Source organism: Plecotus auritus (genome assembly GCF_963455305.1).
Source record: "Plecotus auritus genome assembly, chromosome: 2".
Taxonomy (NCBI): Eukaryota; Metazoa; Chordata; class Mammalia; order Chiroptera; family Vespertilionidae; genus Plecotus; species Plecotus auritus.
The window spans coordinates 3004529-3028189 of NC_137771.1; the positions used below are offsets into that span (position 1 = coordinate 3004529).

Consider the following 23661-nt stretch of genomic DNA (forward strand, 5'->3'; position numbering starts at 1 on the left):
AGAAAGCCAGGTGGACAGCAGGTGCCCAGGGCGGTCACCAGGCTGGACCCTCTGGCGGAGCCCTGCCCCCAGGAGAAGGCTCTCGTGGCCTAATGGAGAGCAGGGAGCTGGTCAGGGGACGCGGCTGCCTGGCCCACTTACAGGAGCCGGGAGAGGGGATGAGCACAGCCTCCCAACCACAGGCTCTCCCGGCTGCAAAGGCCAAGCCTCACCCGACACCGCATCGCTTTATGGAATGTTCCAGAATACTACCTCCAAACGTGGTTTCTGTAAATTAGGTGTGTTTCCATTAATTCCACCCCCACAGCCAATGTCAGCGGCATGTCCACTGAGGCCGGGCCCTTTTCCAGGCTTCCTGGTCCAGCAGCCCCCCGCCTCCAGGCGCCTCCTAGCGCACCTGCACCTCAAAGCGGACAAGCAGGCATGACCTTGCAGCCTGCACACGGCCTACCAGTGGAGGGCTCCGGGTTGCCGCCTGGGCCATGCCAAGGCCCACCTCCATTTAAAAGCTGACTGCAGCCCTAACTGGTTTGGCTCAGTGGATAGAGTGTCGGCCTGCGGACTGGAAGGTCCCAGGTTCGATTCCGGTCAAGGGCATGTACCTTGGTTGTGGGCACATCCCCAGTAGGGAGTGTGCAGGAGGCAGCTGATCGATGTTTCTCTCTCATCGATGTTTCTAACTCTCTATCCCTCTCCCTTCCTCTCTGTAAAAAATCAATAAAATATACTTAAAAAAAATAATTTAAAAAAATAATAATAAGTAAATAAAAGCTGACTGCAGTCCCTGGAAGTCCAGTTTTTAAATTCTTCTACAGACCGCACTGTCCTTGAGGGAGCCACACTGCTCGCCCACCCCCCCAGCACCTCCCAGGTCACGCCCTCAGCTGGACTTGCACAAGCGCTCGGGGGCCCGCACTGATGCCGTGGCTGCGCCGCACACCACCAGGTGGACCCGCGCTGGGGTGAGCCCTGGAAAGCCGGGACGTCAGGTCACCTGGCAGACAGCACCGGCCAGGGGCCTCCGGCGGTCTCCTCAGCCCAGTCTCCGAGCTCCGAGAGCCTCACTGTCGCCGCTGTAAGTGACAGAGCCGGCTGGAGGCTTCTGGGGCTAACCCTCTAAAACACGGAGTGCGACAAGGAGAAATGCAATTTGCTAACTCAGCGTCAATTATGATTACTGAAAATAAACCAAAGGAAAAATGCTCTCTGAGAGTTTAAATGCTGTCCCCAAACTGCATCTGGAGGGCGGGACCAAGAGGAGGAGGGGCAGCGCCCCACAGCGGCCTGGCCACCCAAAGCTCGGCCCTCAGAGATCGGGGTCCCCTCTGTGAGCCTCGGGGTTCCCTCCGTGAGCCTCGGGGTCCCCTCCGTGAGCCTCGGGGTTCCCTCCGTGAGCCTCGGGGTCCCCTCTGTGAGCCTCAGGGTTCCGTCTATGAGCCTCGGGGTCCCCTCCGTGAGCCTCGGGGTTCCCTCCGTGAGCCTCGGGGTCCCCTCCGTGAGCCTCGGGGTCCCCTCCGTGAGCCTCGGGGTCCCCTCTGTGAGCCTCGGGGTCCCCTCCGTGAGCCTCGGGGTTCCCTCCGTGAGCCTCGGGGTCCCCTCTGTGAGCCTCGCTCACGTGTGTGATGCTGGGCTCTGTGCCAGAGGTTTCATCCTCGCGGCAGCCCTGATCTCCAATTCACAGGTTAGAAAACTGAGGCCCGGCAAGGTTAAGAAACGCCCCGCAGGTGCACACCCACCAGAGACAGAGCTGGGGTTCGAACCCAGGACACTGGCCTCCTGAGCCTGCGCCCCACTTTTCCCACAAAAAGAGCTGCCATTTACTTTCCATGAGCCAGGCGTCCTGCCAGGCACGGATGCACTTTCTGCTCTTTAACACTCGGAACCACCCATGAGAAACAGGGCAGAGCAGGGCTAGGCAGCCGCGGGGCAGAGGGTGAATGCCCACCCAGGCCTGGGACTGCAATGGGGGCTCTAACCACTGCCCTCGCCAGCCTTTAGAGCCCCTATCCCTTCCACACCTCCTTCGGGACCCAGAGCATCAACCACTCTTAATTGTGCAGGACGGCGGGGTTTGGGGCATTCTCTCCCTGCTGAACTGGGAAACCCCCTAACGGCAGGGACCAAATTTTCCAGGTCCCGGTCCTCCTCAGGACACTGCTCCTTGGAGTTCAGTGAAACTCATTAAATTCATGGGCGTGGCTGTCCTGTCAGGAGGCTCCCCTTTCACAACAGGGTGTCAGCTCCGATGTCCTTAAAGGGCTCCCCACCCTGATGTGGCCACTCTCCAGGTGTCCTGGGGTTTCTCCAGGCCAAGTCCTCGTCACCACGGCCCTCGTCACGGCCCTCCACCTTTGGCAGCTGTTCTGGGCACGTGAGCTCACCTCAGCCAGGTGTCCTGCCCGGCATCCCGCAGCCAACTCGACCAAGACAGTATGAATTGGGACTGTGCAGGTGGCAGGCCGGAGAGCTTGGTGGTGAGCTGGCTCATGCCCACATGGAGAGTCTAAAGCTATCCAAAAATCTAGTACCTGTTGAGGCTGGGGTTTCTTAAATAATTATTTTTTAAATTAAATGTATTGAGGTAACATTGATTAAAAACATTATATAAATTTCAGGTGTATTTTTATTTTATATTTAATTAATATGTTAAAGAATATTTTGTTTTATTTTATTTTTATTAATTTTACAGAGAGGAAGGGAGAGAGAGAAACACTGATTGGCTGCCTCCCGCATTCGCCCCAACCGGGATCAAACCCACCCTTTGTGGTACAGGACGACACTCTAACCAACTGAACCATACCGGCCAGGGCTAATTATTCAAATTAAATTAAATTTATTGGGGTAACATTGGTTAAGAGCCTTATGTAAATTTCAAGTAAGAAGCTGGTTTTTAAAAAGACGTGTATGTATACAACTGCTATTCATGCCCTGGCGGGTTTGGCTCAGTGGACAGAGCGTTGGTCTGCGGTCTCAAGGGTCCCGGGCTGGATTCCGGTCAAGGGCACGGACCTTGGTTGCAGGCTCCTCCCCGGCCCAGGCCTGGTCAGGGCACGTGCAGGAGGCAACCAACCGATGTGTTTCTCTCCCATGGAGGTTTCTCTCTGTCTTTCCCTCTCTCTTCCACCCTCTCTAAAATCAGTGGGAAAATATTCCCAGGTGAGGATTAAAACAAAGAAGAAGAACGGCTATTCATCATCCTGCAGAAGTGAATAGAAGCCTGGCGTTCCACGCAGACTGAAATCAGACCTTCTCTTGCGGGGAGCGCAGTGGAAAGAACCGTGCCGGAGACAGAAGACCTGGTAGGGGCCGTCCTCCTGGCTCTTGGGGTTGGATGACCTACAGAGGCACTGCGTCTCCCGAACTCAACCTCCTCCTGCACACAGCGGAGGGGTGAGACCCTGCCTCCCTCCCAGGGAGGGTGGACAAGCTTCCTCAAGCTGAGGCGAGAGCTATGGAAACCCTGAGCAAAGAACAGACCCCAAGGTCACCCAGCCCATAGGCGGGCCGGGCCTGTCTCCAAATACCAGTTATTCCTATTGTTTCCGCCCCTGGAACTTGGAGTGCGTGGGGCCAAGACAGACCCACCGCCAGGGCCAGTAACAAAGCGAATGGAGCAAGGCTCCCCCAAAGATTCCCTCCCCTGGAAAAGTCAGACCTGTCCTTGAGATCACTAAAGGCCTGGGGCTGGGCCAGAAGGAGGTTTGCGGTCAGGGCGCCCCACTGATCCAGCGCTTACTCTTCCCGGCAGATGTCAACATCCACAGGAAGCTAATTTGGGCTGGACCCAAGGTCAGTGTGATAGCCAATGTCCAAATTGGTAGAACCCACGCCGAGGCAGGAAGGCGCGCTCACTGCCAGGGGTGCCTGCGCAGGACAGGCCCTGTTGCAGGCCCAGCGCCGGGGAGGCCGTCCCAGCGTCCTGCCCACCCTGAGCTCAGGCTCACGTACCAGCGGGCCTGCTCCCGATGCTGCCCCAGGGGATGGGGGTAACCTTGAGGCCGCCCTCCGTCCGCCCGGTGGCAGTGAGCCAACTCCCCGCTCTCCCGCTTCCTCTGGGGGCCTCCCCGTACCCGGTGCTGTACCCGGTGCCCGGGAAGGAAGGCAGGGTGGTCCCGGAGAACTGCCGGCCCCCATTGTGTAAGATGCTGCCAGGCTGCTGGGCCATTCCCTCTCCTTAAGCTGCTCGAGGGGAAGGCATTTTCTGTTCCTCCTGTGAGCACTGGCTCTCCCCAAACCCGAGCAGGTGCCCTAGGAGGGACCGGACACCTGCAGCCTCCGCCCACTCCAGCACCCATCAAAGGGCTCGCCGAGCTCCGGACGCCGACCCGCGAGCGGGCCGCCAGCGCCCCACATTCCGGGATCCGCTTGGCTTTGAACCGCTGCCCAGAGGACCACCCAGAATTAGGGAGCTCCGGGGGACTGAGGCTGCGGCCGCAACCTGCCAGAGCGCCGGCGGGGCGGGGCGGGGCGCGGGGGCGGCACTCCGACCCCCGCCCGGAAAAGGCGCCGCCCCGATTGTCCCGCAAACGGCCTGCGTGACCGCGGCGCCGCCCCGGGAATATGCCGGAGGCCGGCGGGGAGGCGCGCGGGGAGGCCGCCGGCTCTGCGGCAGCCGAGCGCCCCCAGCCGCGGGGACGGGACGTGTGGGCGGGCGGAGGCGGCAGCGGGTGAGGGGCCGGAGGTGACGGCCCGGGGAGGCCGCGACGGGCGCGGGGCGGGCCCGGGCGGGGGCCCGGCGCCCCGGCCGCTCGCCGCGCCGCGCGCCCCTCTTACCGGCAGATCTGGATGGCGGACGGGGTCTCTCCGGTGGGGCCCGACATGCTGGCGGCGGCGGCGGCGGGCGGCTTCAGGAGAGCGCAGGTGTCTGGCAGGCCCCGCGGGGAATGAATGAGCCCGGGTCGCGCCATGGAGAGGGAGGGAGGGGGCCGGGCCATGGCGCCCGGGAGGCGGGGCCTGTGCGCCGGCGGCGAATCAGACGCGGCCTCCTGCTCAGGCCCCGCCCCTCGCGCCCGGCCTCCCCGGCCTCTCGGGCGTCCCGTTCTGGCAGTGGGGCGCCGCTTCCAGAAGGTTCGGCGGCGGTTGGGCGGCGCCGGCGGGGTGGAGCCGCGTGGGTCAGCCTCGCCCCGCGCGGCGCGTGTCTGTGCGGGGGCTTCCGGCCGCAGCGCCCGGCCGCTCGGTCTCCCGGCGCGCCCACCGGGCGGGCGCGAGTTCGTTCGGGTCTTGCAGTCTAAAATGAGCCCCGAAAAGAAATAGTAAATAAAATAAAACGCACCCCGAGAGGAAGTGGGAGGCGGCTTCCCGTAAACGGGCGTGCAGGGCCGAGCTGCTGTGCGGCCCCTGCAGGGAGGCACGTGGCTGCACCGGACGGGAAGGCAGGGTCCTCGGGCCCAGCGCGTGCCCTGCGGCCGCCGCTCCGCGCTGCGCGGGGTCGGGCTGGGGAGACGCGGGGAGCCGGTCTGTCTGCGGGGCCGCTGCGAACAGGCGGGGGAGCCAGGGGCGGAGCCGCCCAGCCCGGCTGTTAGGGGGCCCTGGATCCTGCAGAGCAGGAGGCTGCAGCTCTAGCGGCTCCGGTCTGACCGCCCGCCCGTTGGTGGTGAGGTTGCCCTCGATTCCCGGAGGATGGAAGTGGGGAACCAGTCCCTCAGCAAACACATCCTGAGTTCTTCTTACCCTCGTGCGGATGGGTTTACAGGATCCCTCTCCTTACAGTCTCTCTCCTTCCCATTTTGGGTTTTTTTGTGGGTTTTTTTTCCTACTGTCTCAACCGACTGGGCCATTTCTATCCCTCTCCGCAAAACTTCTCACACAGCTGTGTATACAGGTACCCTCCCCCCCACCCCTCCCATTCCCTTCTGGGTTTTGACGTTGAGTTATCGAGGTCACGAATTCCTTCCAAGTTGCTAAATCCAACAGTGCAGGTCACAAGCCGTCTTACGTCACCTCCCCCAGCGCTAGCACCCCCATCCCTCTTCTTCTGAAGCGTCTCTCCTTTGCACCCCAGGGCACCCACACACTCCTGTTTTCCGGGCCACGCTGCTCAGCCTTCCCTGCGGCCCTCTCGGAGCTGGAGAGAAGCAGCAGTGCTTGCACTGGAGGTCCCACCCTGTCTCGTGGCTTTGGATCCCCTCTCTGCGATCCCTGCCCCATACCTGCGGCCCAGGCCCCTCCCCGAAATCCCAGATGTGGGATCTCTTAACACGTTGGGCGCCAGATGTGGGATCCCCTTTCACGTCCCGCGTAGTTCAGGGTTCCAGTTCAGGGTTCAGGTTCTGGAGAAGGCCGCACACAAATGAAGAGAGAGACTTGGAAAAGTATTAATTTGGGAATATGGGGGGCCAGGCGGGAGCCCACCTCTAGTGGGAGGACTACCGCTAGGCTCTGGCCTTGCTATCCCTTTTATTGAGGCTATGGGATACACCCATTACCCTTAAGCAGCTTTGGGAAACACCCATAGCCCTTAAGCAGGTAATAAGCGGATTATCATATCAGTAAGGATTTACATGATTACAAGATGGGGAAGTTGCCTCAATTACCATTGTCTCAATTAGATAGGGAGTGGTTGGCTCTGACCTTTCAGAGCTTCAAGGTTGACCAGCCTTCCAAGGTTCCTTGTCCACACCTTTCTAATTAGTGAGACAATGATCGGTTTCTGGCACCCAGACTCCTGTGCTCTCGCCTCCCAGGCCACAGCTCACTCAGGTGTGTGCAGGCATCTCACGCTCGCCGAGTCCTCACGCTCCGCGGAACGTGTTCTGCTCACAGTCTTCCCGGCTCGGCAAGTTACACATCCTTCCAAGAGCTCGAGCTCACCTCGGAGTCATTCTGGGACACCCCTGTCCCTCTCACACGGATCGCAAATGATTGAATCAGTAGGGGGTTACCTGCTGGTTCTGCATTCAATGTAAGTCTAGAATGGGGTGACGTGTCCCCGTGGCATTCAGAAATCTGCCCACGCCTGCCTCCATACGTCTGGCCTCTACCACTGTCCCCCTTGGTCCCTGAGCACCAGCCGCTCTGACCTCCCTGGTTGTCCCTCAGTAGGCTGGGACCACGCTTCCCCAGGGACCCACATAGCTCACCCCCTCACACCTCAGTTCTTTCCTCTAAAATTACAATGCACTGCATGGCTGGTGTGGCTCAGTGGGTTATGCATCATCCCACATCCCAAGAGGTCACTGGTTTGATTCCCTGGTCAGGTCACATGCCCTGGCTGCTGGCTCCATCCCCAGTAGGGGATGTGCAGGAGGCAGCTGATGGATATCTCTCTCTCATCAATGGTTCTTTCTCTCCCTTTCCCTTCTCTCTCTAAAAAAAAATAATAATAATAAAAACATTTTTTTTTAATTACAATTCCTTAACACTGCCATATCCTCTTCCCTGGTTTATTTTTCTCCTAGCACTTAATAGCATTTAACCTATATTTTACTCACCTATTTATTGTATCTCCCCCATCTAGAATGTGTTCCATGCGGGCATGAGTTTTTTACTATTTTGTTCGCTGCCATATCCCAAGTTCCTAGAAAAGTGCTTAGCACATAATAGGTGCTCAATAAGTATTTTACAAATGATTGACTCAGTAGGGGGCTTCCAACAGCGATCTATTTAACAGCAGCAGATATTTAATTTGCAAACTCTCTTTGGACTAGAAATAGTATCCACAAACTGCCATTTTAAAAACTTACATATATTATTTAAATAATTTCTTCTAATATTTATGGAAAGATACTGAAGAAACTGTTGGTACCAGTAACCTTTGGGGAAAAGGACTAGGGTAAGGCCTTTACTTTTCATTTCTATGTTTTTGTATTGTTACCATCTAACAGCTCATGTATTTTATTTTATTATTTTTTAAAATATATTTTTATTGATTTGAGAGAGGAAGGGAGAGGGAGAGAGGAATAGAAACATCAATGATGAGAGAGAATCATGGATCAGCTGCCTCCTGCACACCCCACACTGGAGATCGAACCCACAACCCGGGCAGGTGCCCCGACCGGGAATCGAACCATGACCTCCTGGTTCATAGGTCAACGCTCACCCACTGAGCCATGCCGGCCGGGCTGCTCAAGTATTTCATATTTTCATGTCAATACGAGTATCAAACACGAAGCTCTGTAGTAGGAATATGAATTGTTACCACCTCTTTGGAAAATAGCTAAAAATAGTTACTAAAATTGAAAATAGTCCTACCCTTTACCCAAGCCATTTCATTTCTAGGTATACATCCTGTATAATGAGCATGAGCACACCCAGATATGCCTCAGAGGGGGTTCATAGCGACACTGTAACAACCCCCAACTGGAAATGACTCAACGCCCATCAACAGTGGACGGGGCCAATAAATTGTAATACACTCGTCAATGGTCCATGGAGCGGCCGATGGCCATGAACATCAATGAAGTTCACGTACGTGCAACAGGAAGACTCGCGATGCTGAGGAAAAGAGGATCCAGGGGGCAGCTGTGCTGCTGCCAAACAGAGGACAGAGCACGGCACCGGCGAGGATGTGGGAGAAGGGGACGCGTCTGCAGTGGGGAGGAGCGTACGCTGTGGAAAAGTCTGGAAATTCCTCAAGGAATCACAAACAGAACCACCTTCTGACTCACCAGCCCCACCTCTGGGTGCACATCGGCCGGAAACAAAGCCATTATCTCGAAGGGATGCGCGGGCTTTTGGGCTCAGTGCAGCATTATTCACAACAGCCCCGGTCTGCGGCCACCCGCGTGCTCGTGCAGGTGAAGGATGGAGAGGCGAGCTACACAGTCAGCCCTCTGCCTCCGTGGGTCACACCCGTGGCGACGGGAGACTGACTGCGGCACTTGAGCATCCACAGCTTCTGGTTTCCGCAGGGCATTCCTGAAATCAGTCCCCTGTGGATACAGAGGGATGACCGTATATGCACATACATATGATGGAATATTATTCAGCTTTAAAAAGGAAAACAGTCCTGTCATGTGTGACAACAAGGATGGATCTGGAGGGCATCATGGGAAGTGAAATAAGCCAGACAAAGACAATTACTGCGTGGCCACAGGCTTGGTGGCCTGAGCTCAGCTCTTCATACCCCTGTGCCTTAGTTCTCTTATCGGGGGAAAAAAATGGGGAAACAATAATATTTGCCCCATTGGGTTTGTGTTAAGTTTGAATTTATAACTCAGTAGGTATCCTATCTAATAAAGAGGGACTATGCTAATTGACCATCACTCCTCACAAAGATGGCTGCACCCATAGCTGAAGCCAAGTTCCCATCAGGAACCTTAATGGGCAATCAGCAGGGACCTGAGGCTAAGCCCTCCCCCCGCCCCCGAAGGGCTTGACAGGGGACCTCAGGCCGCATCCCCCACCTGGCAGGGCTTGACAGGGGACCTCAGGCCATGCCCCCCACCCCAGCACCAGGCCAGGGGACTTCAGACTGCACCTCCTGCCCAGCAGGACTTGACGCGGGACCTCAGGCTGCACCCCCCACCCCAGTATCGGGCCAGGGGACCTGAGGCTGCGCCCCCCTGCCTGGATGGGTTTGACAGATGACCTCAAGCTGTGCTCCCCACCCAGCGGGGCTTGACAGAGGACTTCAAGGTGCACCCCCAGTGCTGGGTCGGGAACTCAGGCCATACCCCCCACCCCAACACTAGGCTGGGGAACCTCAGACTGCACCCCGGCCCCAGCACCGGGCCAGGGGACCTGAGGCTGTGCCCCCCCCCCCCCCCGCCTGGCTGGGCTTGACAGGGGACCTCAGACCGCACCCCCCACCCGGCGGGGCTTGACAAGTAACCTCAGGCCTCACCCCCTTCCCCAGCACCAGGCCAGGGGACCTCAGGCCACGACTCCTGCCTGGCGCCGGGCCAGGGGACCTGAGGCTACGTCCCCTGCCCAGCGGGGCTTGACAAGGGTGGGACTGGCTGGGTCTGGATCTAGCCCAATTGGGGGGGCTGGCCGGGTCTGGGTATCATGTGATTTTGAGGTGCATGTAGGTGGGCGGGCACTTGACTCTGGGTCCCGTGGTGTACCCCAGACTCTGACAGGAGGAAGGTTTTCATATACATTTTACTAATTTTCTTTCATCTCTGACACTTCTATTATAGAGAAAGGGCAAATAGCAATATTAAATTATTTCCTCTAATTAATCCCCTTTTAATGTGTACGAATTTCGTGCACCTGGTCACTAGTCACTTATAACTCAAAATGTGGAATCTAAAAAAAGGCAGACTCACCCTAGATGGTTTGGCTCAGTGGCTAGAGCGTCAGCCTGTGGACTCAAGGGTCCCGGGTTCGACTATGGTCAAGGGCACCTGCCCAGGTTGCAGGTTCATTCCCCAGTAGGGGGCGTGCAGGAGGCAGCTGATCCGTGATTCTCTCTCTTCATTGATGTTTCTCTCTCTTCCTTCCTCTCTGAAATCAATAAAAATGTTTTTTAAAAAGCATTTTTTTTAAAGGCAGACTCATAGAGAATAGGAGAGTGGGTTGCCAGGATGGGGGTTGGTTGGTAAAAGGTCTGAGGCTCTAATGGAGAACACAGTGGCTATAGTTGATGGCACTATATTGTATAATTGAAATGTGCTAAGAACAGCGTGCTCTCCCTCGCCCTTTCCTCCCCCGCTTCCCCCCCAGGCAACTTACCTTCGCCTTCTCTCTCGTAAGCTCCCAGGCCCTTCTACCTCCATAACCTGCTTCCTGAGCTTACGCAACCTGGCTGGCTCACTTCTACTGCCTCTGTTACTCTCCAAATAAACTTCCTCTTATGATTTGAAAACGTAATTCGCTAAGAACAAGTAATTCTCTTTGTTAGAAAAACAGAAGTAGATGGTCAAGTTATAGAGAAAAACAAGGCAGCCATTGGGACAAAAAAAGAATGGGTCCCTGCCCGGCCCGGTGGCTCAGTTGGTGAGAGCGTCGTCCCAATACCAAGGTTGTAGTTCAATCTCCGGTCAGGCCACCAACAAGAAGCAACCAGTAAATGCATAAATAAGGGGAACAACAAACCCATGTCTCCCATCCCTCTCTCTCTCCTTTCTTCTCTCTCTAACAGCCTATCTAATAAAAGAGTAATATGCAAATTGACCGTCACTCCAACACACAAGATGGCTGCCTCATGTGGTCAAAGGTGGCTGCCCCCATGTGGACACAAGATGGCTGCCACAAGATGGCCAGCAGGGGAGGGCAGTTGGGAGGGACCAGGCCTGTAGGGGAGGGCAGTTAGGGGTGGCCAGGCTGGCAGGGGAGGGCAGTTGGGAGGGACCAGGCCTGCAGGGGAGGGCAGTTGGGAGGGACCAGGCCTGCAGGGGAGGGCAGTTGGGGGTGACCAGGCCTGCAGGGGAGGGCAGTTAGGGGCAAACAGGCTGGCAGGGGAGCAGTTAGGCATCAATCAGGCTGGCAGGGGAGTGGCTAGGGGGTGATCAGGCTGGCAGGCAGAAGCGGTTAGGGGCAATCAGGAAGGCAGGCAGGCGAGCAGTTGGGAGCCAGCAGTCCTGGATTGTGAGAGGGATGTCCGACTGCCCGTTTAAATGGGCAGTCGGACATCCCTCGAGGGGTCCCAGATTGGAGAGGGTGCAGGCTGGGCTGAGGGACACACCGCCCCCCTCCCCCCGTCCACAAATTTCATGCACCGGGCCTCTGGTTGATAATAAAAAAACAAACAGTGGGTCCCTCTCAAAGATATGGAGAGGATTGTCATCAGGGCACCCCACGCGTGGGGTGAACGAGGGAGTATTGTTCCCCGTTTGACCTGGGTCTTGCTAAAAAGGTTTCTAGTGATTTGTTTAGATCCAGGCATGCGCATCACGCATTGTATATCTGTTCCAAGTCACAGCTTTAAAACTAATGTATCCGGGAGGGAGGTGGGACCACGGACCCTGTTTGCTTTATAATTTTAGGGAAGTGTGAGCCGAGTGGCTACGGGCTTGCGTGATGTGGGTAACTTTCTGCATTCATGTTGTTCCTTTCCTCCCAGCTTCACAGCCTGGGGCGAGCTGCTCCATCTGTAACCTAATCAGAGATGGGGCAGCTAAGGGATGAGACGCAGCAGGCGTTCCAGCACATTCGCTATTAATAAACTGAATGCCTTTAACATAATGAGTACCGTGTTTAAGCAGGAATTTGGGCTTTGTGTGCGTTTGTATTTCTACCTCAGAGCTATGAAACAGAGGCCTAACGAACACAGGGCACGTGCCCCCCAAACTGCCCGGTTCATCTGACCCACACCTGGGCCGGGGCTGAGGCAGAGGCAGCGGCAGGCCTGGTCCAGACCCGAGGGAAGGGCTTCCAGGAAGTGCGCTCAGAGCACCGGGTGTCACCCGGGAGGGCAGGGCCCTGAGTAACAGGGACCTTCGGTAAGCCTGGGTCCAGAGTCGCACTAAAGGCCCACAGGGTGGCCCATAGGCTGCCAGAGTCAAGGGACCTGAGACTGACAGGGAGAGGAGCCGAGACAGAGGCGGGGCCAGCAGAGCGGGGCAGCCTGATGGGGGAGCGAGGGGGGGTGGGGGGTCGGGAGGTGGGGGGGGCAGCACCAGCCCTACTCCTCGCCCTGCTCCCGGGCTGTGTGGCTAGATTAACTCCTTTTTAAAAATATGTAAATCCAGCCCTCACTGATTTGGCTCAGTGGATAGAGCGTCGGCCTGCGGACTGAAGGGTCCCGGGTTCAATTCCGGTCAAGGGCATGTACCTTGGTTTCGGGCACATCTCCAGTAGGGGGTGTGCAGGAGGCAGCTGATCGATGTTTCCAACTCTCTATCCCTCTCCCTTCCTCTTTGTAAAATATCAATAAAATATATTTTAAAAAATATTCACAAGATTTAACCTAGCTATTTAAAAATAAAATAAAATAAATAATAATAAAAAATAAAAATATATAAATCTAGCCCTAACTGGTTTGGCTCAGTGGATAGAGCGTTGGCCTGTGAACTGAAGGGTCCCAGGTTCGATTCCGGTCAAGGGCATGTACCTGGGTTGCGGGCACATCCCCAGTGGGGGGCGTGCAGGAGGCAGCTGATCGATGTTTCTCTCTCATCGATGTTTCTAGCTCTCTGTCCCTCTCCCTTCCTCTCTGTAAAAAATCAATAAAATATATTTTAAAAAAATAAATAAAAATATGTAAATCTTTAATGCTGGAAGTATTACACGTGTCCCCCCTTTCCCCCCATTGACCCCCTCCAACCCGTCCCCGCCGCCTCTGGGTTAACGCTTATTCATCTGTGCCTTGGTTCTCTTACCAAGAGAAATGGGAGACAACAGTATTCGCCCATGAGGCGCGGAAGGAGGAAGTGATGTCATGTCACCAAGCACTCGGCACAGAGCCGGGCTTCTGGACTAGCTCTGGGTGGAGGCAAGCTGCCCGGGGCCTGGGGGCTGCAGGAATGGTTTGACCAGGGGGATCGGGGTCACCTTGGACCGGGCCCAGGAAGAAGACTCCAACTAGTGCCAGCTGGGCTTCCTTCCAAGGGACCTGCCAGTTCTCGGGGCCCCCTGCCCCCTGCGCCCCAGGGCCGGGACGCAGCCGGGAGGGACCTGGCCTCTGTTCACACAGCCCGTTTCTTTTCACGTTAATAAGATTTGGCTGTTTCACGGAAGACGTGTGGCTTTCCTCGTCAGAGATGCTGGACACGTCATGCATCGAGGGGCCCAGAATGCTGCCGGCAGGAAATGGATGTAAAGTGGGACGTGCAGCCCCCGGCTCCCACGGGGGCCACAAGCTTCTCCAGGAGGGCTGCTCAGAAGACGGCCAGGCCCTCAGGTGCCCGCTCCAACACCCTTAGGGCCAAGCCCTGGTGCTGGCCGGTGGCGGCTCGGCTGGAGCGTTGTCCGTGCCCCAAAAGGTTGGGGCTTTGATTCCAACCGATCGACGTTCTCTCACATAGATGTTGTTCTCTCTCTCTGTCCCTTCCCCTCTCTCTCAAAATAAACAATAAAAATCAATTCAAAAAACAACATATCCTGCCAAAACCGGTTTGGCTCAGTGGATAGAGCGTCGGCCTGCGGACTCAAGGGTCCCAGGTTCGATTCCGGTCAAGGGCGTGTACCTTGGTTGCGGGCACATCTCCAGTGGGAGGTGTGCAGGAGGCAGCTGATCGATGTTTCTCTCTCATTGATGTTTCTAACTCTCTATCCCTCTCCCTTCCTCTCTGTAAAATATCAATAAAATATATTTAAAAAAAAAACAAAAAACATATCCTCAGGTGAGGATTTAGAACACCCCAAGTCCTAAGGCCGTGACCCCAGAATCAACGGCTCCAAGGAAACCTAACCCTGATCCTCAGTACTCGACCCCTTTGCAGAGCAGACCGTAAGCCAGGGACAAATGGGTCGTCCTCTGGAGAAGAGAAACAGCCTGGGGTTTAGGCTAGACATAGACTCTTCCCACAGAAGCCCTCAGCAGTCAGCTCTGCCCCTCCCAGTGGGTGAAACCTGCGGCTGGAAGTACAGCCACACCCCGTGCCTGCCCTTAGTGGGTGAGTGAGGGGGCCCTGACCCTGAGCCTGAAGCTGGTGGCTCCACGTAGGGGCCGAGCGACTTCCTGGAGGCGCTTCTCCCCGCCCCGCCCCGCCCCGCCCGCTTCCACCTGCCCCAGATGTTACTGAAAATCGATAGGAAGTCCCTTTGCTCAAATTTGTACCCGGAACCCCATGATGACAACACAAGCCGCGTAGAGGCAGGTGACTCTGGTTTTCTCACACACGGGATAATGAAATGCTGGGGATAATTACAGTTCTCACGGGCCTCAAGTAATTGCTGTGGGAAGAGCCCCAGGGCCCTTATTAGCTGGAGATGCTTCGGGAGGGAGCCCCATCACCTCACCGCCCTGCCTGGCCAGAGGTGTGGGGGAGCCTTTTCCAGGCACCTCCTCCTGCGTGGCCTCAGGTAACTTCCTTGCCCCCTCTGTGCCAGCACATTTCCCTCCTACATTCGGAGAGCATTTTCCAAGTCTTCTCCAGCTTATCGATGTCCTGTCCCTTGTCTCATCCATCGCTCTGACGGGAGTGTTGAGTTGCTGTCTATCATAACGGGTTTGACTAAGTCCTTCCACGGTCAGTTTTTGTCTGTCGTTTGAAGCCCGATCACTAGGCCCAGGTGCAATTAGGATTTCTGTCTTCTTGATGAAGTGACATATCATTAGGAACTGTCCCACTTTACCGTTGATAACATTTCTTGTGTGAAATCTATGTGTTTGATATTAAAGTCTCCAGTCCAGCTTTTTTATTAATGTTAATATTATTATTATTATTATTTTTTATTAATCGGGGCTCTCCAGGGAGACAAAACCAATTGGTTGGGTGCCATCCTGTGCCAAAAGGTTGCTGGTTGGATTTCGGGTCGGGGCACATGCCCGGGTCTCAGGCCTGATCCCCAGTGGGGGGCGTGCAGGAGGCAGCCAATCCATGTTCTGCTCTCGCATCGATGTTTCTCTCTCACCCGCTCTCTTCCTCTCTCTCTAAAAATCAGTCTGTATTTAGATAGATGGATGGATAGATAGACAGACAGACAGACAGATGATATTGGTTACGAGATTATGAGGAAGTGGCTGACATGATGATTACGGAGGCTGAGATGTCCCGTGATCTGCTGTCTCTAAGCTGGAGACCCAGGAAGGCTGGTGGTGTGGTTCCATCTAAGTCCCAAAGCCTGCGACCAGGGGAGCCCCGGGTGAATGCACACCCACACTGGGTGAATGCACCCCACACTGGGTGAATGCACCCCACACTGGGTGAATGCACACCCACACTGGGTGAATGCACACCCACACTGGGTGAATGCACACCCACACTGGGTGAATGCACACCACACTGGGTGAATGCACACCCACACTGGGTGAATGCACCCCACACTGGGTGAATGCACACCCACACTGGGTGAATGCACCCCACACTGGGTGAATGCACCCCACACTGGGTGAATGCACACCCACACTGGGTGAATGCACACCCACACTGGGTGAATGCACCCCACACTGGGTGAATGCACACCCACACCACACCACACTGGGTGAATGCACCCCACACTGGGTGAATGCACACCCACACTGGTTAATGCACACCCACACTGGGTGAATGCACACCCACACTGGGTGAATGCACACCACACTGGGTGAATGCACCCCACACTGGGTGAATGCACACCCACACTGGGTGAATGCACACCCACACTGGTTAATGCACACCCACACTGGGTGAATGCACACCACACTGGGTGAATGCACACCCACACTGAGTGAATGCACACCCACACCACACCACACTGGGTGAATGCACACCCACACTGGGTGAATGCACACCCACACTGGGTGAATGCACACCCACACCACACCACACTGAGTGAATGCACACCCACACCACACCACACTGGGTGAATGCACACCCACACTGGTTAATGCACACCCACACTGGGTGAATGCACACCACACTGGGTGAATGCACACCCACACTGAGTGAATGCACACCCACACCACACCACACTGAGTGAATGCACACCCACACCACACCCACACTGGGTGAATGCACACCACACTGGGTGAATGCACACCCACACTGGGTGAATGCACACCCACACTGAGTGAATGCACACCCACACCACACCACACTGGGTGAATGCACACCCACACTGGGTGAATGCACACCCACACTGAGTGAATGCACACCCACACTGGGTGAATGCACACCCACACTGGGTGAATGCACACCCACACCACACCACACTGGGTGAATGCACACCCACACTGGGTGAATGCACACCCACACTGAGTGAATGCACACCCACACTGGGTGAATGCACACCCACACTGGGTGAATGCACACCCACACTGAGTGAATGCACACCCACACCACACCACACTGGGTGAATGCACACCCACACTGGGTGAATGCACACCCACACTGAGTGAATGCACACCCACACTGGGTGAATGCACACCCACACTGGGTGAATGCACACCCACACTGGGTGAATGCACACCACACTGGGTGAATGCACACCCACACTGGGTGAATGCACACCCACACTGAGTGAATGCACACCCACACTGGGTGAATGCACACCCACACTGGGTGAATGCACACCCACACTGGGTGAATGCACACCACACTGGGTGAATGCACACCCACACTGGGTGAATGCACACCCATACTGAGTGAATGCACACCCACACTGGGTGAATGCACACCACACTGGGTGAATGCACACCCATACTGAGTGAATGCACACCCACACTGGGTGAATGCACACCACACTGGGTGAATGCACACCCACACTGGGTGAATGCACACCCCACACTGGGTGAATGCACACCCACACTGAGTGAATGCACACCCACACCACACCACACTGGGTGAATGCACACCCCCACTGGGGATTTACTGAGTCTATCAACTCGAGTACTGACCTCACTGGGAAACACCCTCACAGACACACCCAGACATAATGTGTAATCTGGGCGCCCTGTGGCCAAGTTGACACACCTTGTTGAAATTAACCACATCTTCTGCCTTTTTACTTTAACCTTTCTGTCTCTATATTTACAATGTGTTTCTTGGAAACCCCCGTGCACTGCTGGTGGGAATGCAGATTGGTGTAGCCACCGTGGAAAACAGTATGGAGTTTCCTCAAAAAAATTAAAAATAGAACTGCCTTTTAACCCAGCAATCCCACCTCTGGGGATATATCCTAAGGACCCCAAAACACCATCAGACAGCATATGTGCACCCCTATGTTCACAGCAGCATTATTTACAATAGCCAGGATCTGGAAACAGCCCAAGTGACCCCCAGCAGACGAGTGGATTAAAAAGCTGTGGGACATTCACACGATGGACACTGTGCAACATAAAAAAGAAGGAGCTCTTACCCTGGCGACAGCAAGGAGGGACCTGGAGAGTATCATGCAGAGGGAAGTAAGCCAGTCAGAGAAAGACAAGTATCACATGATCTCCCTCATATGTGGAATCTAATGAACAAAATAAACTAATGGCCCTAACCGGTGTGGCTCAGTGGATGGAGCGTCGGCCTGCGGATTGAAGGGTCCCAGGTTCGATTCCGGTCAAGGGCATGTACCTTGGTTGCGGGCACATCCCCAGTGAGGGGTGCGCAGGAGGCAGCTGATTGATGTTTCTAACTCTCTCTCCCTCTCCCTTCCTCTCTGTAAGAAATCAATAACATATATTTAAAAAAAAACACAACAACTTTAAAAAAAATAAAAATAAAAAATAAACTAATGAACCCCATAGGTCCTGGGGGGATGAATACCTGGAACAGACGGGCAAATCTCAGAGGGAGGGGTGGGGGGACCTGGATGAACGAAGGTGCAGAGATTAGCTAGAGAACATGCATGCTTAGCCCATGGACACACAACAGTGTGGTGAAGGCCAGAGCAGGGGGCTGGGTGGAGGTGGGCAAAGGGGAGAAGCGGGGGACACCTGTAATAGTGTCAACAATAAAAAATAAAATAAAGTGTGTTTCTTCACCAACACACACTGGGGTTACTCACCATCACAAGTCAGGATAGAGGAGTTTCAAGAAATCAGTGAAGGTGGTTCGTTTTCCAAATCCTCCCATCATCTCTAGGCATGTTCGGTTTCTCCTTCCATATCTTTTTTAAAAATATGTTTTTATTGGTGTTTTTAGAGAGAGGGAGGAAGGGAGAGGGAGACAGAGAGACACATCAATGATGAGAGAGAAACATGATCGGCTGCCTCCTGCACACCCCCCACTGGGGATCGAGCCGGAACCGGTGACCTCTTGGTGAATGGGTCAACGCTCAGACTTGACCAGATTCCTTCTAATGGACGTTTAGTTTCCTACTTTCTTCTCCACTATCACCTTTATCGCTCCCGTCAGACTCTCGTGGTCTCACTCCAGACCCTTCAGAGCTGCTCTAACCAAATCCAAACCTTACAACAACTACAAAAAGGAAAAAGGAACAGTGGGCTCGGGCGGAGGGGCCGTGGGCCAGAAGGAAGTCAGTGTGCTTCTGGTGGAGCTGCGGAGCGTGGGGCCTGCCAGACACCCTTCGCCTCTGGCTTGGAGCGGTAGACCATTCAGAGGGAGAGGGAGAGAGAGACAGACCCGTCAATGATGAGAGAGAATCATGGATCGGCTGCCTCCTGCAAGTCCCCCCACTGGGGACTGAGCCCACAACCCGGGTGTGTGCCCCTGACCGGAATCGAACCTGGGACCTTTCAGTTCGCAGGCCGACGCCCTATTCACTGAGCCACACCGGCCAGGGCTGATTTGCATTCTTCGTTGTCATTCTTTCACAAACACACAGGGTTTTTCCAGAAGCGACAAGGCGGTGATGACACTGTGATGAGTCACCATGTGGAGCATCCGCGTAACTCAGGACTGATGTTCGTCCGATGACTAAACACGTGATGTTCCATAACCACACGAGGGTAAGAGAGTCATTCACATCGCCAGCGAGACCACCACCGCGGGTTAACGAAGCAGCAGGAAGGAGCAGTGCATCCGGGCGGTTTCAGGGTCCCCTGCCGCCCGCTTTGAGACACCGCCGCGTGTTGAGCTGTGGTGCAATTCCAAAGAAAACCATCCACAGTTTTCTGAAAAGGTGGTTTGTTTTCCAAACCCTCCCTTTTCCAACGATGTGTTTTTGTTGCTGTTGTTCATTCTCACCCGAGGATATTTTCCCATTGATTTTTAGAGAGAGTGGAAGGGAGAGGGAGAGGCAGAGAGAAACATCAATGTGAGAGAGACACATTGATCGGTTGCCTCCTGCACACACCCCGACCAGGGCCAGGGAACCTGCAACCTTCAGTCCTCAGGCTGATGCTCTATGCCAAACTGGCTAGGGTGAACTATGTATTTTTTAAAATAGATTTTTATTAATTTCAGAGAGAGGAAGGGAGAGGGAGAGAGAGATAAGAACATCAATGATGAGAGAGAATTATTGATCAGTTGCCCCACACTGGTGATCAAGCCAGCAACCCTAGCATGTGCCCTGACTGAGAATCAAACCGTGACCTCCTGGTTCATAGGTTGATGCTCGACCACTGAGCCACACTGGCTGGACTCCAACTATATATTTTTACTAGAGGCCCAGTGCATGAAATTCGTGCACGGGTAGGGTCCCTAGGCCTGGCCGGCAATCAGGGCCGACCTGTGGGGCAACTGGTGGGGCAATCGGGGGGGGGGAGGGGGGAGGGGGCTCACCAGCCCCGGGTGGGAGGTGTCCCTCAGCCCAGCCTGCACCCTCCCCAATCTGGGACCCCTCGGGGGATGTCCGACTGCCGGTTTAGGCCCGATCCCTGTGGGTGGGATGGTCAGACATCCCTCTCGCAATCTGGGACCGCTGGCTCCTAACAGCTCACCTGCCTGACTGCTTTATTGCCCCTAACCACTCTGCCTGCCACCTGCCCCCAACTGCCCCCCTTGCAGGCCTGATTGCCCCCAACTGCCCCCCCTGCCGGCCTGACCACCCCCAACTGCCCTCCCCTCCTGGCCTGATTGCCCCTAACCGCCTCTGCCTCGGCCCCGCCACCATGGCTTTGTCCGGAAGGACATCTGGAAAGTCTCCCGGAAGGTCTTCCAGTCTAATTAGCATATAACCCTTTTATTAGTATAGAGGCCTGGTGCACGGGTAGGGGCCGGCTGGTCTGCCCTGAAGGAGGTCCCGGATCAGGGTGGGGGTCCCCTTGGGGGTCAGAGCTGGCCTGGGCAAGGGGCCTGGGGCAGTTTGCAGGCCAGCCACGCCCCCATCGGGGTGAGGGTCCCCACTGGGGGGGCGTGGCCAGCCTGGGCAAGGGGCTGAAGGCCATTTTGGGGCAGTTTGCAGGCCAGCCAAGCCCCTGGCTTTGTCCAGAAGGCGTCCCAGTCTAATTAGCTTATTACTTTTATTAGTATAGATGAGGCCAGATTTCCTTCACATACTTCAACTAAAACAACATATCACAACACACTGAGTGCAGAGGCAGATCTGAGAGCCCAGGTGCTTCTGGGGATGTAAAGCTATAAAATAATGCCGCCCTGCCCAGCTGGTGTTGCTCAGTGGATAGAGCATCAGCCTGCGGGTGGAAGAGTCCCAGGTTCAATTCTGGTCAGGGCACATGCCCGGGTTGCAGGCTCAACCCCCACTGTGGCGCATGCAGGAGGCAGCCCATCAGTGATTCTCTCTCATCACTGATGTTTCTCTCTCTCTCCCTCTCCCTCTCCCTCTCCCTCTGAAATCAATTATCCTATATAATGAGAGAGGAATATGCTAATTATCTGTTATGCCCTGAGGAATAATGACCACCCACCTAAAGACCTGATCACGGATCTGCAGGAGGGTGGGGCATCGAACTACAAGTGGGAGGTGGAGAGCTACAGGAGGGGGCAGGGCAGCAAGCTATGACGGGGAGGGTGGAGCAGTGGGCGGAGAGCTACAGGAGGGCGGCAGCGGCCTACTGGTGCACGGATTTGTGCACAGGGCTACCAGTATATATATATATATATATATATATATATATATATATATATACACACACACACATATGTTCCCATCAGCCTCACAGAAAACCCACGTGCACAGACTAAACAGAATCTGCTCGAACGATGTATATAAAGAAAAAGCAAAGGCAGGTCAAACAGACGCGAGGAAGCGAATGAGAACCCGGGGGGAACAGGTTCATTTACTGCCTCTCACGCCACTTCGTTTAGAAGGGAAGCCCTGTCACGCGCGTCTGTCGTCGCAATTTTTTTTAATATATTTTATTGACATTTTACAGAGAGGAAGGGAGAGGGATAGAGAGCTGGAAACATCGATGAGAGAGAAACATCGATCAGCTGCCTCCTGCACACCTCCCACTGGGGATGTGCCCGCAACCAAGGTACATGCCCTTGACCGGAATCGAACCCGGGACCTTTCAGTCCACAGGCTGACGCTCTATCCACTGAGCCAAACCGGTTTCGGCTGTCGTTGCAATTTTTAAGAAACAAATGTTCCTCTTGTTAGGGAAGGATAATTAGCATCCAAATGAACAGTGTGGGGGCAGGGCAGGCTAGAGGGGGCCCATGGGGGGAGAAGGGGACATACGTAATACTTTCAACAATAAAGACGTTTTTCAGTGAAGTGTGCATATTAATAAGTTGCTAAAGGTAACATCACTGACGAATTGTGTGTGTTTTTCAAGTACGAACCTTGAAGCCGTCCCCACCATGACGGGAAGTGGGAAGTGTCTGGATCCCCAGATGGCGAGAACGGACGGGGCCCTTCGAAGACCGAGGGGCGCAGCACAGCCTCACGTCGCTGACAGCCCAGCTCCAGTGAACGCCAGAGGGGCCGGAGGACGGCCGGCAGCACCCCCGGCACGTGGGAGCCTCGGTCGTAGAGAGGGCGTCTTTTTATTTACTGGGTTTTGGTGGTAAAATACACACAACGTGGGTGTTTTTTTTTTTTAATATATTTTATTGACATTTTACAGAGAGGAAGGAACAGGGATAGAGAGTTAGAAACATCAATGAGAGAGAAACATCGATCAGCTGCCTCCTGCACACCTCCTAACTGGGGATGTGCCCGCAACCAAGGTACATGCCCTTGACCGGAATTGAACCTGGGACCTTTCAGTCCGCAGGCTGACGCTCTGTCCACTGAGCCAAACCGGTTTTAGCAGTGGTTTTTTTTTTTTAATATATTTTATTGACATTTTACAGAGAGGAAGGAACAGGGATAGAGAGTTAGAAACATCAATGAGAGAGAAACATCCATCAGCTGCCTCCTGCACACCTCCTACTGGGGATGTGCCCGCAACCAAGGTACATGCCCTTGACCGGAATTGAACTCGGGACCCTTCAGTCCGCAGGCCGACACTCTATCCACTGAGCCAAACCAGCTAGGGCTGCACGTGGGTTTTCTGTGAGGCTGATGAGAACTAAGCTTGGGGCTGCTTACTGAGCAAGGACAGAGCCCCAGAATGTTCTGGCAGCAGAGGGGGCGCCGGGTTGTCACCAAGAAGCATCTCTGGCCCGGCGCGTGTGCTCAGTGGTTGAGGGTCGACCTATGAACCAGGAGGTCACAGTTTGATCCTCAGTTCCCAGTCAGGGCACATGCCTGGGTTGCGGGCTCGATCCCCAGTAGGATGTGTGCAGGAGGCAGCCAATCAATGATTCTCTCTCATCATTGATGTTTCTCTCTCTTCCTCTCTGGAATCAATAAAGATATGTTTTTTTTAAAAAAGCATTTCTGGGTGTCTGGACTGGGATCCCCACTCTGCAAACAGCCCTGGCTTGCTGTGATTTACATTTTTTGTTCTGAGTAAGGGTTCCTTTTCATACTAAGTCTAATACATCCTTTTATGTTAGTTTTCTTACAGAGGGTCTCCAAATGCAGTCCCCGCGGCGCCCGGGCCTGCCTCTGATTTCTGGGGTCTAGAACGGCTCCTGGTTCTCTGAGGACTTTGTCCTGGGCTCCTTCGGGTTTTAGCATCTGAACACCAAGACAGACCAGCAGGGGGGCGCGCATTCAGCCGGGAGTCCCCCTTTTTCACAGGTGGGGTCCTGCGAGCAGCCGCTCGACCCTGCTCTTTGCTGCCCTCCAGTGGATCTTGAGTGACAAGACACCACACATACACACAGGGCGTGCCCTCGTGGGGCCATTCTCACGTGGCCGAAACCTTTCAAAGCAGTATGATAGATGCTTTCAGCGCCTGGGGCTTTGCCAGCGCCTCTCAAAACCCAGAGCGAAACCAGTTGC

The 23661-nt window shown here is 54.9% G+C and overlaps 1 protein-coding gene and 1 long non-coding RNA gene across 3 annotated transcripts in view; one reads left to right on the plus strand and one right to left on the minus strand.

Moving 5' to 3' along the window:
- ACOT7 (acyl-CoA thioesterase 7) overlaps positions 1-5037 on the minus strand; it is a 73265-nt gene extending 68228 nt beyond the window's left edge. The window contains exon 1 of one of the 2 annotated variants that reach the window (XM_080656777.1): positions 4774-5037. In XM_080656777.1, coding sequence (XP_080512903.1) covers positions 4774-4934 — 161 coding nt within the window. In that variant the 5' untranslated portion in view covers positions 4935-5037. The remainder of the gene's footprint in view (positions 1-4773) is intronic. The other variant, XM_080656774.1, reaches the window with a different exon arrangement.
- Positions 3661-23661, plus strand: LOC308242442. Its single transcript, XR_013959956.1, has 3 exons — positions 3661-3789; positions 19246-19369; positions 22103-23661. It is a non-coding gene; the product is annotated as an uncharacterized lncRNA (long non-coding RNA).